This window comes from Canis lupus, chromosome 8 (genome assembly GCF_048164855.1).
Source record: "Canis lupus baileyi chromosome 8, mCanLup2.hap1, whole genome shotgun sequence".
NCBI lineage: Eukaryota > Metazoa > Chordata > Mammalia > Carnivora > Canidae > Canis > Canis lupus.
Genome location: NC_132845.1, coordinates 5,513,050 through 5,532,535, shown reverse-complemented (window position 1 = coordinate 5,532,535; position 19,486 = coordinate 5,513,050). Strand labels below are relative to the sequence as shown.

Sequence of the window (19,486 nt, the reverse complement as noted above, 5' to 3'; positions counted from 1 at the left end):
AATGTTTGTTTGAAATAAAAGTTCAATATGATAGTTAACTTTTATTGAGTAATTACTAATAGCTAACTGCTGCACATGGTTTGTCCTTTTTAAAACTATAAACCATCCAATGAAATAGGTAATTCTATTTCCTCCATTTCAGAAACTGAATAATTTGTTTACAGATGCGAAGTCTCAAACTGAGATAGGCTTCGAAGCTGACAATTTTTATTGAGGTACATTATATCTATCAATATCAAGTATTGTTTGTGCTGTTTGGATACTCATTAATTTACCAAGAATATTTATCAAGGGTCTTTTATAAGTCCTTATACACTGAGGAATTAAAGAAAAAGACTCTCAATGCTAAAAGTTCACAGACCAACATCTGAAATATCCAAATAAATACTTCTAAGTGCTATAATATAAAAAAAGTGAATTTGTAATTGAAACACAAAAGAAAGTACAATAAAATATGCTTGAGAGTCCAAGAAAACTCAAGATCAATTTATCTTTGTTTTATAAGTAATAATCTCCTATCAGGAAAATAAATAAAAATATATTTAAGCAGAAGAAATAATAAAAATAAAAACACTGGAATATAAAAAATGCTTGTCCTAAAGAATGAAGTAATCTAGAAGAGTGTTTTCAAACTTTAGTCTGTAAACCTGTCAGCTGGGATTAAAAACAAAACAAAACAAAAAACAAAACCACATTCTGGTTTATTAGGGGTGAGGTTCTGCATTTCTAAAAATCTCTCATTTGAGGGTACGCTATTTGAAGCAGTCAGTAATGATAGCTTCAAGATTTACAGGAAAATATGGAAAAATAAAGGAACAGATGAGTAATTATAAAAGAAATTGAAATTATATTTTAACATCAAGGGAAATCCTACTGAAAAGCACAGTATCTTAAATTAATAATTCTTAGCAGATTAGCATCAGATGGGATATGGCAGAGAAATAGTTTTTGAACTTGAATTCAAGTCATTAGAAATAATTAAATTTTAAGAACAGAGAGAAAGAAGATAAAAGAAAATGGAGACTCAGTAACCTGTGGAAGATTACCAAACATTCTAATATACATATTTGAAAAAATAATGATCAAAATTTCTGAATTTGATGAAAGCATATACTTATGAACTTAAGCTCAATGAACTCTAAAAAGCATTGACACAGAAAATCATACACGGGATTGTTACAACCAATCTGCTAAAAACTAAAGATATTTTCTCTCATCTTCTTTAAAAGACATGAAGGGTTTATCACAAAAATCCTAACAATATATTGGAGTTTATAACATATGTGTATATATATATATATATATATATATATATATATATATATATGTGTGTGTGTGTGTGTGTATATATATATGCATATATATATAGTATTTGGCAACAATAGTATAAAGGATGAATATAAAGTGGAACTATACTATGGAAGGTTCTTACATTTAAAGTGAAGCAGGCCAATATTAAGAGACAGTGCATGCATTTATTGAAGATCTGTAGTGTAATCACTAGAGTAATCAGTTAAGAAATAATGCATACAATTTTTGCTACAAGAAAATGATAAGGCAAGCCACAAACTGGGGAAAATTTTGCAAAATATATATCCAAAAAGACCCATATCCAAAATATATAAAGATCTCTTCTTACTTACAATTCAAGAAAACGATAAATAAAACTTAAAAATGGGATAAAGATTTAAACAGACATTACAGGGGAAAAAAATGTGACAAATAAGCACATGAAAATCTATTTAACCTCATTAGTTACTAGTGAAATGTAAATTAATCATAAATATTAATATACATCCCACAGAAAGGCTAAAAATAAATATTGACAAGTGTTGGCAAGAGTGTAATATATCCACTAGAATTGCAGACATTGTTGATGGAAATGGAAGATGACATAGTCAATTTGGTAAAGGATTTTACATTATCTTGTAAAATATACACTTTATGATATGACCCTTCAATTCCATTCCTATGCATTGCCCAAGAGAAATAAAAACACATGTTCAAACAAAGATCTTTGCATGTATGTTAATAGCTTAATTTATAATAGTCAAAAACTGGAAACAACCAAAATGTCCATAACAGGTCAATTGTTAAACAAGTGGTAGTATAGCCATAGAAAGAAATACAGCTCTACAATAAAAGAAATGAATTACTGAACACACAAAAGAAAACATATTGAGTGGAGTGCATTTATGTAAAATTCTAGAAAGGGAAAAATTATACTGATAGAAAACACATGGTGGTTTCCAGAAGCCATGGGGATAGAGGAGGGAACTGACTATAAAGGGTACGGGGGGAACTTTTTTATATGATAGAAAAGTACTACACCATGACTGATGATTAGTACATGACTGTATATGTTTTTAAAAGTCTTCAAATTGTCCACTTAAAATTGTGAATTTTCCTGTGCCTAAATTATACCTCAATAAATCTAGCCCTTATAAAAAAAAAAAAAAACTAAACAAAAACAAAGCAAAAACAAACAAAACAAATAAGAGGAGTGCTGTCTTCTACATGGAATTAAAAAAAAAAACGAAACACTTGTTCCATTTAATAATGAAAGCAGAGTTGCCCTGTTGGTAAAAATTACCCAGCCCTGAGGTGGACCCAGCATGCCAGGGTATATCATTTAAAATGCTGCTGATGTGACCAATAAAAAGATGTGAAAATCAAATTATTCATTTTGTGAGTGGTAAGAAAAAATAAATTTCACTTGCAATATTTATAAAAATCCAACTAAATGTATGTAAGCAACTGTTCTGTGTGTGCCAAAATATTAAAATAGGATAGGATAGGATAGGATAGGATAGGATAGGATAGGAAAGGAAAGGAAAGGAAAGGAAAGGAAAGGAAAGGAAAGGAAAGGAAAGGAAAGGAAAGGAAAGGAAAGGAAATAAAGGCAAGGAAATTTCTTTCAGATAAAAGGAGATTCAGAAATAAGAAAACTAAAAATGAATGATCCTGGAATCAATCCTAAATAAGAAAAAAATGAACAGATTTTTATAAATGACACTAATATGATAAGTAATCAAATTTGAATTTGGACTAAGATTTAGAAACTAGTATTGCATCAATCTTAAATTTTCCGATTTTGATCATGTATTGTGATTATGTAAAGTGAATTTTCTTATTCTTAAGCAGGTCAAGGAATGGATAATTAGAACTAGATTTAATGCAATGGTAGTAGAAATGGCTGCCTTATATAGTTTCTGTGTTTTTTTTTTTTTTTAAGTTTTTTTTTTTTTTTTTTTTTTTTTTTTTTTATTTATGATAGTCACACACACACAGAGAGAGAGGCAGAGACACAGGCAGAGGGAGAAGCAGGCTCCATGCACCGGGAGCCCGACGTGGGATTCGATCCTGGGTCTCCAGGATCGCGCCCTGGGCCAAAGGCAGGCACCAAACCGCTGTGCCACCCAGGGATCCCTGTTTCTGTGTTTTAAAGGAAATTGTCAATTTAATCTGTTTTTGCCTTTGTTAAGGAATAAGTAGAGTAATCATGCCGTCTATTATGGCCTTTTCAAAATTTTTGCCTACTTTATGTCCTAAGATTCTAAATTTGTTTCAACTTGCTACAAAAAAAGCTAGTCCGTATATCCTTCTGTAAAATATATGAAAACAGAAGAAATAGAGCAAAGGGAATTCTAAACACGGAAATTTAATTTTCATAAACAGAAGCATAACAAATTCTGTAAAGATTGTAGCACTAAATCATTCAGAATGCATTTCTGTGGTTGTGTCATACTAAGTGTTAGGAAAACAAACTAATATAGAAAGGAATCTCCCAGACAGACTCAGAATTCATGGTTCCGCATACTGCCTTAACGATGCATTACTGGCTTCCTATTCCTTGGAGAGCTCTTCTACTTTCACCTCCTACTATTTAACAGGAAAGCCAGCATCAGAACACATGCTGAACTCAGCCTCAATTCATATTTCACAGGATGATTAGGAGGTATTAAAAGCAATTTAGCACATAACTGACACTTTCTTCCAGAAAAAAAAAAAAAAAGTTGACTAGGCATTGACGGGTGCAAAAAAGGATGAGTATTAGAGCATTTGCACTATGAATGAAGTACAGGAATATGTGAAGCTGGATCATGGGGAAAACATGGCTGTCTTCTCTCACAGTGATAAACTCTAAAGGTTGGGGGAGGGAACGTAGTACAAAGTGATCCTGATAGGAGCAACAGCTGCCCCCTCCAACACCTGCACATACAAAACTGAAAGAAAATCCTTTTACAAATTCACATGAAATTGAGAAAGAACAAAATGTGCAATATAACAATGAGAGTCTGAGAGTGTGAGCCAATTGCTCTTGATTCCAATCATTATTTTGGCATTTACTAGATTCTAACTTTAACCTTCAGTTTCCTTTTCTATAAAATAAACCCTATTATGCATCTCAACAAGTTACATTAATAGTTGAAGAAATAATGTATACAAAATTTAGTGTAATACTTAACTAAGTCCAGAGTAAATAAAAACTTATTATACTCAGGGCATGAACAATTTATATTTTATGGTATTCTATAACTTTTATTTATGACAATCTCAGGGATCTATCCCAATACTGAGTATCCCAGTTTTTCCAATCCACTTTTATATTTACTTTCTGATGAGGTACTGAGATTAGTTGGGAAACAGGAACTGTTGCAAGGAAATAAGCTGAAGCAAAAGTAGGAGAACTAAAAAGGATACTATAGGGAACTCTACAGATTTTTTTAAAAATTTTATTTATTTATTTAAGAGAGAGAGAGATACATGAGTGCCCACAACTGGGTGGTGGTGGCAGAAGGGGCAGAGAGAGAGAGAGAGAGAGATTGAGAGAGAGAGAATATTAAGCAGGTTTCACACCCAGTTCAGAGCCCCACATGGGGCTGGATCTCTTGATCCTGGGATTATGACCTGAGCCAAAACCAAGAGTCAGATACTTAACAACTGAGCCACCTATGTGCCTCTAGAAAGATTGTCAATTAAGGAAAATGTGCAGAAAAAGAAATGTAGCTTCAATGCCCTTCTTTCGCTGTCATCCTCTTCTGCACAGAGGCAGCTTGGTTTCCTGGTGAGAAGCTCTAGCAAGGGGACCAGATGGCCAGGTCTTAAATCCTGGCTAACGTGTTGACTAACTATGTAATCTAGGGATAAAAACAATATTCATTTACCGATTTCTTGTGAGACTTAAATGAGTTGAACATGGAAAGCATCAGAAAGAGCATGTGTCTGGTTTATAGATGAAACCAACTCAATATAGAGAAAGGACTTCATCCAGTAATATAATGCTCTGATCACTCTGAATGTTTTTCATGATTATCAATTTGCCATGAAAAAAGAAAAGAAAGAAAAGAAGAGGAGGAAGAGGAAGAGAAGAAGAAGGGCAGCAGCAGTCTAAAGACACACATCATCCTTAGTCGTAATACAATATTATGGGAACAAAAATATCATACCTTGTAGACTGCCAGGTGCAAGGCTGTAAATCCATTTCTTGTCAGTCGAGATGGGCGAAGTCCTTTTAACATAAGGGTTCTAACATGTGACTTGTTGCCTGAAAGAGAAAAGTGAAAGAAGGCTGAATGGTTGTGGGGGTAGACCAAGTCTTTGAAATCTTTCTTTGACTTAATGATAAACTCACACTGATGTATGAAAATGTCAGCCCCGTGGCACTGGCTGGTTCAGGTGGTTGAATGGTTGGGTTCAACGTCTGACTCTTGATTTTGGCTCAGGTCATGTTCTCAGGGTTCTGGGATCGCCTGCCTTGGGCTCTCTGCTCAGGGTGGAGTCTGTATGTCCCTCTCCTGACCAGCCCCCTTCAATTCGCTCATGTTCGTGCTCTCTCTCTCAAATAAATAAAATATTTAAAAATATCAGACTGCTAGTCTGCAGGCCATTTCTAAAGTTTTCTATTAACTGATAGCCTTCCTTATTCGTGAACATTTCTATTTCACTTACAGAACTTTGTATCAATGCTGCATTATTTTAATGCACTTGTGTTACATTTTTTCTGTAGTATTCTCATCATCAGTTGATTTTAAAATATAAAAACAGTCATTTTAATAAGCTGTTAGTAAAGAGAGGAGGCAAGGTGGAGGAAGTGCAGGGATCCTCAATTCACCAGGTCCCACAGACGTACCTAGATTGCTTTCAGAACACCCTGAACACCCAAGACTTCGATCTGAGATGTAAAGAGAGAAGGACTGGAAGGCTACAGAGAGAAAAGTGATTGCTCCTGTGGAGGTAGGGAGAAGAACAAAGATGGGGGAGGAGAGCCCCAGCAAGTGGGGCAACCAGGAAACCGTGGGGAGGTGAGCCATGCAGCCTTGGAAGAATAAATATTGTGAAATGTCTATGCTATAATTTCTATGCTATAAGGGCAATTTACACATTCAATGCAATCCCTATGAAAATACCATGGACTTTCTTCAGAGAGTTGGAACAAATCATCTTAAGATTTGTGTGGAATCAGAAAAGACCCCAAATAGCTAGAGGAGTGTTGAAAAAAGAAAACCAATGCCAGGGACATCACAATGCCTGACTTCAAGCTGTATTACAAAGCTGTGATCATCAAGACAGTGTTGTACTAGCACAAACACAGACACATAGATCAATGGAACAGAAGAGAGAACCCAGAAATGGACCCTCAACTCAATGGCCAATGCATCTTTGACAAATAAGGAAAGGATATCCACTGGAAACAGGGTAGTCTCTTTGATAAGTGGTGCTGGGAAAATTGGACAGCCACGTGCAGAAGAATGAAACTAGACCAATCTCTTACACCAGACACAAAGATAAACTCAAAATGGTTGAAAGATCTAAACATGAGACAAGAATCATCAAAATCCTAGAGAAGAACACAGGCAACACCCTTTTTGAACTTGGCCACAGCAACTTCTTGCAAGATACATCTATGAAGGCAAGGGAAACAAAAGCAAAAATGAACTATTGGTACTTCATTAAGATAAAAACTTCTTCACAGTGAAGGAAACAACAAAACTAAAAGACAACCTACAGAGTGGGAGAAGATACTTGCAAATGACATATCAGATAAAGGGCTAGTTTCCAAGATCTATAAAGAACTTATCAAACTCAACATCTAAGAAACAAACAATCCAGTCATGAAATGAGGAGACATGAACAGAAATTTCTCCAAAGAAAACATAGACATGGCCAACAAGCACATGAGAAAATGCTCCACATCACTTGCCATCAGGGAAATACAAATCAAAATCACAATGAGATACCACCTCATATCAGTGAGAATGGGGAAAATTAACGAGACAGGAAACAACAAATGTTGGGGAGGATGTGGAGAAAGGAGAACCTCTTGCACTGTTGGTGGGAATGTGAACTGGTACAGCCACTCTGGAGAACAGTGTGCAGGTTCCTCAGGAAGTTAAACACAGAGATACCCTATGACCCCGCAATTGCACTACTGGGTATTTCTCCCAAAGGTATTGATGTAGTGAAACGCCAGGATATCTGCACCCCAGTGTTCATAGCAGCAATGTCTACAATAGCCAAACTGTGGAAGGAGCCATGATGTCCTTCCACAGATGACTGGATAACAAAGATGTGGTCTATATATGCACTGGAATATTACTCAGAATCAGAAAGGACGAATACCTACCATTTGCTTCAACATGGATGGAACTGGAGGGTATTATGCTGAGTGAAGTAAGTCAATCAGAGAAGGACAATCATCATATGGTTTCACTCATACGGGGAATATAAGAAATAGTGAAAGGGATTATAAGGGAAAGGAGGGAAACTGAGTGGGAAAAATTAGAGAGGGAGATAAACCATGAGAGACTCCTAACTCTGGGAAACAAGCAAAGGATTGTGGAAAGGGAGGTGAGTTGGAGGATGGGGTGACTGGGTGACGGGCACTGGGGAGCACTTGATGGGATAAGCACTGAGTATTATATGTTAGCAAATTGAATTTAAATTAAAAAAAGTAAAAAAAAAAGCTATTAGTGAAAAAGCTTAGATAGAAATCTAGTTGTACAGGATGTCTCAGAACATTATTAGCAATAGAGCTTATTTAGATTAAAGAAATCTGGAAGAAATGACTAAGGTTGAGAAAGCATGTTTAAATTTGGGAGGAAGACCTGTTAAGCAGAGCCTGCTTAGTTTGGGAGGAATGGTTAAGAAATATGATTAGAGTCAGTATTTCTGCATTAGGGTATTCTTTAAAAACCTGAGTTCAATGAATAGTAGTTGGTATTAACAAAGTTAATATTAATCATTTGTTATTTAATAAATTGACATATGCCCGTACTTGGGATTCATTAAGGAACAAAATAAAACAGAATGTGAGCCAAATCAAACTCTAACTCTTCCTTTTGATCAATCTTCACTTTGAGATTTTCATCTTTGGCATTTATCTTACCTTACACATATTTTACTACAGATTGTAAAGCAATTGCAATGTGTTATTTTAGGGAATGCTTTAAGTGCTTCTGAATTTAACCTAATCTCTGACTGGCATGGCCAATACTGAAAAATGATTTTTTTTTTCCCAAGCAAATTAAGTGACGTGGTTCAGCGTAGGAACACAATGCAACCTAAAATCAGAGCTAAATCAATTGGAACATCTGCCTGGTAGTTACTGCTTCAACTGAAGGTTTTCAGGGTTTTAGGGATAAAGCAAAAAAGAAAATTGAGCATGAATAGAATTGTCCTTTGGACTATTCAGCAACTAAAATAATTGATCACATAGACATATAACTAGTTTATAAAGTATTGAGTTTCAAGCACTCACCTCCACATATGCAACATAGATGAAGTAGAGACAGCCCATTTTCTGTGCGGTAATTTAAGTTGACTTTACTGAAGGCATCATCAGAGCTGAAAAAAATTTTTTCATATGATCAAAAATTTCACCTTTTAGTTTATTAATTTTCACTTCAAAAACTATAAAAGGGAATCATGTTATTATAAATTCAGAAATATATCTTTTCTAGGGTTTTGATGTACCTAGAAAAAGAATTTTGAAAATGTATCCATATGAAGAATAATTTAAGTCCAGAGAAAGTAATTTGAAAGTTTGAGAGACTAAGTTTAAATTAACGACTGTTGTGCAGTTTTGTGTTCTACGTATAATTCAAACTTTCCAAGGCAACTTTATGAATTAAAAAACTTATGTATAATAGAAACAGAAAACAGACATTTGAAAGTAAACTCATTCACATTCAGAATTTCACCGCACATTTATGGAGAAATTCAAGAAATCTCTCCAAAAAGGAAAAAAAAAAAAAAAACAAAAACGTAGAATTTGATGAGATATTGAAGAGAGGAATATAATCCCGATGTTTTACAAATTCTGCCTGAAGCAAAGTTTCCTTGTACTCTGACAGGGTCAGATTTCACAGATAAAGAAGGTCTAAACTCTGATCAGGTACTATGATACAATCCCTGGAGGGGAGGAGTGTTAGTGATTCAATTAGTAAAATCCTTGACTTTGTCTGAACAAAGACCATTGCCCCAGGAGGGCCCCAGAGAGCCACAGGTAGCCCTGGAAAAGGAATGTCAAGCTGAAATTCGTGACCTCTTGAAGTCCTTCGTACTCCCAGGGCATTTTTCAGTAGAAATGAGATCATATCCTTGGCCTCCCAGGTCAATTTCATGCTGCTTCCTGCCTATTTAAATCTCCAGCAGCTTTAGTGAGATATCATAGTCTTTGGGAGTGAGCCTTCCATATCATTTGCAAAGTACTTACACTTGAAAGGTACTAAAATTCAGGACATTATCATCATGGCACCCAGTTAAGCACTTCAAAAGCTATTGGAATATTTAAAATACAAAAGAAAAGGTGCTATTGCCAGGGCGCTACTAAAATGAGAAAACCTCTAAATCTAGGGACATTGAAGGATCTCAATGAAAAGCTTTCAGTAGCAAGGGCAAGCCCAGTGGTTTGTTTTCAGAGAACATTCTAGAACTTCCCCATCCTCATAACCTTCTTGCTTTGCCTCTTCAACTTTTCAGCGGCAAAGTCCACAGACATGCTTATTCGTATTGAGAAACATACCTCAACTTGCTTTGGAATGCTATATGTAGAAGTACAATAACTCAGTCATCTTTACACATGTTAATATAAGAGAGCAAGGAGACAAGGATTTTGGGAAAAATAGGTAAGAGTTTAATTCACTCCTTTCTGTACTTTCCCCTAGTTCAATGAAATATGTAAAAAAAAAGAATTCTGATGAAAATACTACTGTTTTAAACGTCTATTGAAAATGAACCTAATTGTAAATGGTATACCTATTTTATGGTATGTGCATTAACTTCACAAAATAACATGGTTCTTGGAAATGTGTGGCCTTGGCCTGAGCCAGGCTTCTAAACCCTTAAAGCCAATTGTATTACAGATGTCTTGGAGAAATTAAACTTAATAGGTAGTACTAAACAAAGTGCACTCAGCAGCTCAGACTTACAAGTGCATTCACGGAGGTCTTCTCTGTGGTTATGATTTCAAATAGTACAGGTTTTCTGAAGAGCTGAACTCTGCTTTTAAAGCTCGGCAGATGGGATTTTTCTCTTAAGGTTTGTAGGAAATCAGTGTCCATAAATAAAAAAATATAAAAAAAAAAGGAAAGAAAATTGTGACTAGCACTTGAAAATGTTGATTGACAATGATTTGGAAACTGTGAGCTGCATTGCCTTTTCTTTCTTGGTCTTTCCATTACCCAGCAGTGAAACACACAATAAGATCAAAAGACAGAAAACAAAGTATTGCATGGGGAAGGAAAGGGAAGCTTCTGTTAAATGTAAAGAAATATGTAACCTTCAGCCTAAAAGAAGAGGGAAGGAAGTACCTTTTGAGCTAACTATAATGAACTTAATGGCAAACGCTGAAAGAGGAGGCTTGGGAGCTTCTCTGTAGCAATAAACCCTTGAGAAAATTAGTTTTTCAATGTGTATCTCTAATATTATATAGCAATACCTGCCATCTTTTGATGTTTTAAAAGTGGAATCATTTCAGCAGTGTAGGTAATCCTTAACAGCTATTTGCACCAGGATTGAAATCCTATCCTGCTTCTACCTTTTAAGTAGTCTTTTTTTCCCCCTCCTCTCCAATTTGGACAAGTTGTTAAACCTCTTCAAGCTGTAATTTCTTCAGTTATAAAATGATTAAAATAATACGTAGAGATTATATTGTTGTGAAGCATACACGAGTTTGGGGCTTCCTGTAGTACCTAGCACATATGTTACCAATAAATGGCTATTTTATTATTATCATATTATTAACAAGGTCACTGAATGTACAACTTCCCCTGCACAGTCTAAATCTTGGGAGAGTTTTAGCACAGTTTTCAAACTCAGTTTGACCTTCTTCAATCTCTCACATTTGACAACCTGTAAAATTTCCTTATTTTGACAATTCTATAGATATAAGTATTTAATGCTCATGGTGACTCTCATTCGGGCTCCTAGAAAATGTCTGACCTTGTCTTCATACGCTCTTAAAAATGATTACCAAGTTGGCTGCTGTGACACCTAGCACCTCTCAGTGATTCAGGACAACTACTAGAATCACAATTTTGTAATATAAGTCCAGGGCATCATGTCAATCAATGGTAAGGTTATTTTCAACACTGGAGATACTAAAACAACAAAAGAGGAAGAAAACAGGAGATCTTGAAAATCCAAACAGGAACAAAAAGATTACACTGAAAAGTTTTATGAGAAGACATATTCAGTTGCTTTCTTATTCCATGATCTAACGCTGATGATGTGTTCAAACAGTCTGGCACCACATCTACTAAACACCAACTGTATGCTCCACCTCTGTTCTTAATAATCATGTTCTCAACATCTACTTCCTATGAACTACTCACTATTCCTGGATCCTTTAAGTGCATCAGTGCTGGGAAAATGCATGCTAGATAGAATTCTGCAACTGATCTCAGCATTAGTCCTGGTCCTGGTCTCTAATGCCCCAATCAGCTCTGCAAAGAGAGTAAACGCTGAATAAATAGAAAATACAAGGTGCTAAAATGTATCGCTTTATCTAAAATAAGAACAACCCTAAATGAATACCTATTGTTTACTAAAGTAAAATTGAAAGCATGAATTATATTAGTGACTTTCTGTTCAATAATCAATTCTTAGCTCACTGAATCTTAAACTAGACTTGACCATCCATACGTAACTCAGTATAGAGTCCTAAAGAGCTCCTTCCTCAAAACTAAACTATTGCCTATTGTTTTTGTTCTTCTCTTGAATTATATACTCCTTGAACTCATGCAACTTCTATTAATGCCAACAAAATGAATCACCTGAAAATAGGCTCCCACAATATTTGGCAGTCAAGTGCAATTTTAATAGTACAATTTTTATCTTAACTTTAATAACTGGAATGTAATTTTTTTAATGAGAGTTACTCTGGGGCTATATTTGAATCCTAATTCTCACTTCCCATTAACTTCTAGTCAAATGTTTCTGTTTTGAAACATGTAATTAAAATATTCAAGGTTTTAATGCAATCATTCCTAGGAGAGATATTTCATATTCTCTTCTTTTGCCTCTTCTAAAGGAACTGTGTATGTCAAATTCGCTGTCAATTGAACATCACTTATGTATTCTAATACCCTAAGCTCAATTTATTTTTTAATTTTCCCTTACATTTTTCATCACCTGCCATGCCATATTGTAACTTAACATATCCTAATGAGTTCATAGTGCTTGCTAGGGTATGGATGAAGTTCCTAATTAAAATGAAGTCACTATTATGAATATATTTCTAACAGTAAATTCTGTCCTTAATCATTAAAAATGGTAGTTCTGTACCCAAAGGTTACTTTCTTTCTTGTAGCATAATGAACTCTTTTCTTAGCCTTTACCTTTTATTCAGGAAAGTATGCAGTTTTGTGATCCAATTAAACTTCTTTCTCATGACCTCACCCTTTCAAGAAAGTATCTGACATGACCACAATTGGAAACTAATTAAAATGTAACATTTGAACATTTGGCCAAAAATAACATACTACTGTCCAAAATATTCTGAAAGGTGGATGCATTTTATAGATTAATTCTTGTGCTGAAATTTAGGGAAAGACCAAGAAAGTTGCAAGAAGAAAAGGATTTGTTATAGATTGTCTACTTTTCCAAACTGATAATTTAGGTTTTAAATGGCTGATTGTAAATTTGTTTTCGTTTGTTTGTTTTTGTTTGTTTTATTGAACTTCAAATTAGTTAACATATAATGTATTATTAATTTCAGGAGTACAATTTTGTGATTCATCAGTTGCATAAAACACCCCATTTTCATTACATCAAGTGCCCTCCTGAATGCCCATCACCCAATTACTCCATCCCCCTTCCTATATCCCCACTAGCAATCCTCAGTTTGTTCTCTATAGTTAAGAGTTTCTTATTGTTTGTCTTCCTCTCTGTTTTTATCTTAGTTTATTTACCTTCTCTTCCCCTATGTTCATCTGTTTTGTTTCTTAAATTCCTCAAATGAGTGAAGTCATTTGGCATTTGTCTCTCTCTGACTGACTTATTTCACTTAGATAATACCTTCTGGTTCCATCCATATCATTGCAAATGGCAATTTTTCATTCTTTTTTTTGGCTGAGCAACATTCCATATATATTCCATATTCCATGTATATTCCATATATATTCCATGAAAAAAAAATATATATATATTCATCAGTGGATGGACATCTGGGCATCTGGGCTTTTTCCACATTTTGGCTATTATGGATAGTGTTGCTATCCATGCATCCATTGGGGTGCATGTGCCCCTTTGAATCACTATTTTTGTATCCTTTGGGTAAATACCTAGTAGTGCAATTGCTGTGTCATAGGGTAACTCTATTTTTAACTTTTTGAGGAAACTTCATACTGTTTTCCAGAGTAGCTGGCCCAGTTTGCATTCCCACCAACAGTGGAAGAGGGTTTCCCTTTCTCTGCATCCTTGCCAACATCCTTTTTTTCCCCACGTTAATTTTAGCCATTCTGACATGTGTGAGGTGGTATCCTATAGTGGTTTTGATTTTTGTATTTTCTAATGGTAAGTGATGTTGAGCATTTTTTCATGTGTCTGTTAGGCATTTGTATGTCTTCTTTGGAAAAATGTCTGTTCGTGTCTTCTGCCAATTTCCTGACTAGATTTTTTACTTTTTGGGTGTGGAGTTTGAAAGTTCTTTATAGATTTTAGATACTAGTCTTCTATCCAATATGTCATTTGCAAATGTCTTCCCCCATTCCGTAGGTTGCCTTTTAGTTTTGTTGATTGTTTCCTTTGCTGTGCAGAAGCTTTTTTATCTTGATGAAGTCCCAATAGTTCATTTTTGCTTTTGTTTCCCTTGCCTTCACAGATGTGTCTAGAAGAACTTCTTGTGGCCGAGGTCAAAGAGGTTGCTGCCCGTGTTCTCCTCTAGGATTTTGATGGATTCTTGCCTTACCTTTAAGTCTTTTCGTCCATTTTGAATTTATCTTTGTGCATAGTGTAAGAGGTTGGTCCAGTTTCATTCTTCTGCATGTGGCTCTCCAGTTTTCTGAAACACCACTTACTGAAGAGACTGTCCTTTTTCCAGTAGATATTCTTTCCTGCCTTGTCAAAGATGAGTTGACCATAGAGTTGAAGGTCCATTTCTGGGTTCTCTCTTCTGTTCTATTGATCACTATGCCTGTTTTTGTGCCAGTACCATTCTGTCTTGATGATTATAACTGTGTCATACATCTGAAGTCCAGAATTGTGATGCTTACAGCTTTGATTATCCTTTTCAACATTACTTTGGTTATTTGGAGTCTTTTCTGGTTCCATATAAATTTTAGAAATGTTTGTTCTAGCTCTGTGAAAAATGCTGGTGTTATTTTGATAGGGATTGAACTAAATATGTAGATTGCTTTGGGTAGTATAGACATTTTAAGAATGTTAGTTTTTCCAATCCATGAGAATGGAATGTTTTGCCATGTTTTCATGGAAAGTTCTCAGAAAACTGATCTTTTACCTCCTTGATCATGTTTATTCTCAGATATCTTATGGTTTTTTGTGCAATTGTAAATGAGACCGATTCTTTGATTTCCCTTTCTGCTGCTTCATTGTTGGTGTATAGCAATGCAACAGACTTCTGTGTGTTGATTTCATATCCTACAACTTTGCTGAATGCCTGTAGCAGTTCTAGTAGTTTTTGGTGGAGTCTTTCAGGTTTTCCACATAGAGTATCATGTTGCCTGTAAAGAGTGAAAGTTTGACTTCTTTGCTAATTTGAATACCTTTTATTTATTTTTTGTTGTCTTATGGCTGAGGTAAGGACTTCCAGTCCTATGATGAACAACGGTGGAATGGACATACCTGTTGTTTTCCTGACTTTAGGGAAAATGCTCTCAGTTCTTTCCCAATAAGGATGGTATAAGCAGTTGGTCTTATGGCCTTTATGATGTTGAGGTATGTTCCCTCTATCCTTATTTTCTTGGGTTTTTTTTAATCAAGAAAGGATGTGGTATTTTTGTCAATGCTTTTTCTGCATCTATGAGATCATATGGTTCTTATCCTTTATTTTACTAATGTACCTTTTCACATTGATTGATTTATGGATGTTGAACCACTCTCACAGCCCAGGAAAAAATTCCACTTGGTCATGATGAATAATCCTTTTAGTGTACTATTGGGTCTAATTAGCAGTATCTTGTTGAGAAGTTTTGCATCTATGTTCGTCAGGGATATTGTTCTATAATTCTTGTTAGTAGAGTCTTTTTCTGATTTTGGAATCAAGGTAATGTCGACCTCATAGAATGAATTTGGAAGTTTTATTTCCATTTCTATTCTGTGGAACAGTTTCAGAAGAATAGGTATTAATTCTTCTTTAAATGTCTAGAATTCATCTGGGAAGGCATCTGGCCCTGGACTCTTGTTTTTTGGGAGATGTTTTATTATCGATTCTATTTCTTTGGTGGTTGTGGGTCTGGTCAGATTTTCTATTTCTTCCTGTTTCTGTTTTGGTAGTATATGTGTTTCTAGGAATTTATCCATTTCTTCCAGATTGCCTAATTTGTTTGCATATAGTTTTCTCTTATAATTATTTGTATTTCTTCAGTGTTGATTGTGATTTCTTCTCTTTCATTAATGATTTTATTTTATTTTATTTTTTGTTTTTAATTTTTTTTATTTATTTATGATAGGCACACAGTGAGAGAGAGAGAGAGAGGCAGAGACACAGGCAGAGGGAGAAGCAGGCTCCATGCACCGGAAGCCCGACGTGGGATTCGATCCCGGGTCTCCAGGATCGCGCCCTGGGCCAAAGGCAGGCGCCAAACCGCTGCGCCACCCAGGGATCCCTCATTAATGATTTTAATTATTTGGTTCCTTTCTCTTTTCTTTTGGTAAGCCTGGGTAGGGATTGTCAATCTTGTTAATTCTTTCAATGAACCAGTTCCTAGATTCGTTGATCTGTTCTACTGTTTATGTGATTTCTGTATCATTGATTTCTGCCCTAATCTTTATTATTTCCTTTCTCCTGATGGATTTAGTCTTCATTTGTTCTTTTTTCAGCTCCTTTATTTGTACAGTTAGATTTTGTATTTGAGAATTTTCTTGATTCTTGAGGAAGGCCTGTTACTGCTATGTACTTCCTTCTTAGCACTGCCTTTTCTGCAACCCAAAGATTTCAAACTGATGCTTTTATTTTCATTTGCTTCCATGTATTTTTAAACTTCTTTAATTTCCTGGTTGACCCATTCATTCCTTAGTAAGACATTCTTTAACCTCCATGTATTCGTGGTCCTTCTAAATTTCTTATGGTTGACTTTGTTCCATAGCATTGTAGTCTGAAAATATGCATGGAATGATCTCAATCTTTTTGTACTGGTTGAGTCCTGATTTGTGACCCAGGATGTGATCAATCCTGGGAAATGTTCCATGTTCACTAATTTGACTAGCTTCATTTTCTTTAGGTATAAAATGGCAAGTGCAATGAATGCCTACCCCAGAGGTTGTTAACATAAACAATGATGATTAGTTTTTACTAACATTTTTTGTGTGTGTTTACCATGTGCCAATCACTGTGCTAAAGCACTTTATGCATATACAGTTAGGATTGTATAAGCTAATGCGTATTAAAGTACCTAGTAGTCTGCTTAGTATATGGTAGACACTAAGTTGTTAGTCTTCCTTTCAAGTGCTATATAAATAAATATTACAAATAAACACAAATATAAATAAAGCTAAATAAGACAAAGAAGCTGCCTTTAGTGAACACATATACTAGTGGTTAAACAGACCTGTAAATGGATAAAGATAACACCACGTAGTAAGAGCTATTATATTGATAAACAAAAATTAGGGAAAGCACAAAGGAGGAAATACAGACAATGGCATTCCAATGTAGCACTTCTGGTTCTCCTTCTTCCACTTTCTTTTTTCTTCATCTCTTCCTATCTTTCATCTGTTTCAACACATATCCAAAATTATGAGTGAATGCAACTTTATTGTAGAAGATGAGAGAATACTCCATTTCCATCCTCCTTTACCTATCAAGCTTTCATCCCAAAGCTGCTATAAATTAGCCTAGGAAACATAATGGTTTAGTTTTTCTCATCATTTTAAAATTTATTACTATCTTGCTGTATACTATATTTGGGTGAAGCCTATACTGGGAGATAATCTGTGTGAGCCAACAGAAGCCTATGTGCACATGGTGTGAAAATATCCTTTAATGAATGGAATTAGAATCTACCTTGAATCCCATAAAGAAATTTATTGGCAAGTAAAAACAAAAACTCCAAATATCTGCTAAATCCATGCTTATACCAGTGATCCTCCACCTGTGACTCTGGTGTCAAATGCTTCTTTTTGGACATCTTATATCATTTTCCTCTTGTCTACATGTTTAGAGAAAGCCTGGTGTCATGAGGCATAACACAGTTGTTTATCACGGAAGTATTCCTTGCATTATATTAGGCATGGGTAAAGATGAGAGAGAAAAAGATTCTAACATTTATTTAACATCCAAAATGTTCTAGATTCTCAAATGTGATCTCATACAACATTATGTTTAATATTCTCAAATGCCTTAAAATTTTGATGAGTCAACGAGTAAGACAATTTATATTCTCAGCACCCCATTCTTTTCTTTCCTTGTCATCCATCATTTTATTCTAGAGAAAAGAAAAACCCTCAGACCTTTGCCCTGGGCATGACTGACTTTCTTTCCCAATGATGCTATCTGTCTTGATGGAATGAGACAGAGTACTCTATTTATGTTTGTTTGTTTGCTTACCTCCTTGAATCTCTTTAGGCCATACTAGTTGCCTGCTTTCTGTTCTCATATTCCTCATCCCTTCACAAATATCACCTGAGGCAGAGTTTTCAGTGCAACTTGAATATCTTTTCAGAAGTAGTTTTTAAACTTTAACAGAAGTATCATTTTAGCATGCAAAAGTATTACCTGAGGAGCTTGTTATAAATTCAGGTTCTGGAAGTCATCTCCAGAGATTCTGATTCATTTGATATGGGCTAGAATCATGGAATCTAAAATTTTAGCAAGCACTGCTGGTTACTCTCTTGTGGAAGGTTCCTAGCCCTTGGAGAAACATGAGTCTAGGCTAGCGGTAATCCTCTCCTCAGCTTCATTATTATCGCTTTTGGCTAATGGGACATTTCTGTCACTTCCTTAACAGCTTCAATGCCAGGCTATCAGTCTTCTTCCCCATAAAATGCCCTACTACTATTCTTAGGGAATTTGACATCCATTTTGATGAGCCTTCTAGTACTGTAGCCAAATCCCTTTTGATCACAATCTTTAAAAGATATATTTCAGATTTTGGCATCATCCTGAATTGTTCTAACATTTTACATTTTTACTTTTGAAAACATCCTGTTCATATTAAAACATTTAATCCTAGCTTTCTTGCTTCCTAATTTTTAATAAACTATTTGTTACTTCCAGTAGGTAATAGTCTTCAGTCTTTCTAACTGCCCTTATTTATCCAATCACGATAATAGAAACTTTCAATTATTCCATGCCTACTGTGTGTTAGGCCCTCTATTTAGCATTTAATTGACATCATTTTGCAAATATCCCATGAGGTTGTTATTATTAATTTCATTTTACAGATGCAAATAAGGCTCGGAGAGATTAAATAATATATCCAAGGATACATAGTTTGTAAATAAAAGAAACTGGGTTTAAAACTATGCTTGGGGATCCCTGGGTGGCGCAGCGGTTTGGCGCCTGCCTTTGTCCCAGGGCGCGATCCTGGAGACCCGGGATCGAATCCCACGTCGGGCTCCCGGTGCATGGAGCCTGCTTCTCCCTCTGCCTGTGTCTCTGCCTCTCTCTCTCTCTCTGTGAGACTATCATAAATAAATAAAAAAAATTAAAAAAATGTTTAAAAAAATAAAATAAAACTATGCTTGTATCACTATAAACCGTTATACTGACTGGTATTACTTTCTTACTCAACTTAGATAAAATGATCAAGACATTAGTTTTTCTTGGCTCCTCTAGACTTTCCATGGTACTCATCCATTCTTG

At 35.2% G+C, this 19,486-nt stretch overlaps 1 protein-coding gene across 10 annotated transcripts in view; it reads right to left on the bottom strand.

Moving 5' to 3' along the window:
• TNNI3K (TNNI3 interacting kinase) overlaps positions 1-19,486 on the bottom strand; it is a 285,086-nt gene that overhangs the window by 262,495 nt on the left and 3,105 nt on the right. For 9 of the 10 annotated variants that reach the window (XR_012034825.1, XM_072834075.1, XM_072834076.1 and 6 more), the window contains exons 3-4: positions 8,762-8,847; positions 5,451-5,548 (exon numbers count right to left, since the gene is read on the bottom strand). Coding sequence is in view for 9 of the 10 variants with exons in the window: in XM_072834075.1 (XP_072690176.1) it covers positions 5,451-5,548; positions 8,762-8,847 (184 nt within the window). In the remaining variant the exon portion in view is untranslated. Of the gene's footprint in view, positions 1-5,450; positions 5,549-8,761; positions 8,848-10,433; positions 10,578-19,486 lie in introns of those variants that run through there. The other variant, XM_072834072.1, reaches the window with a different exon arrangement.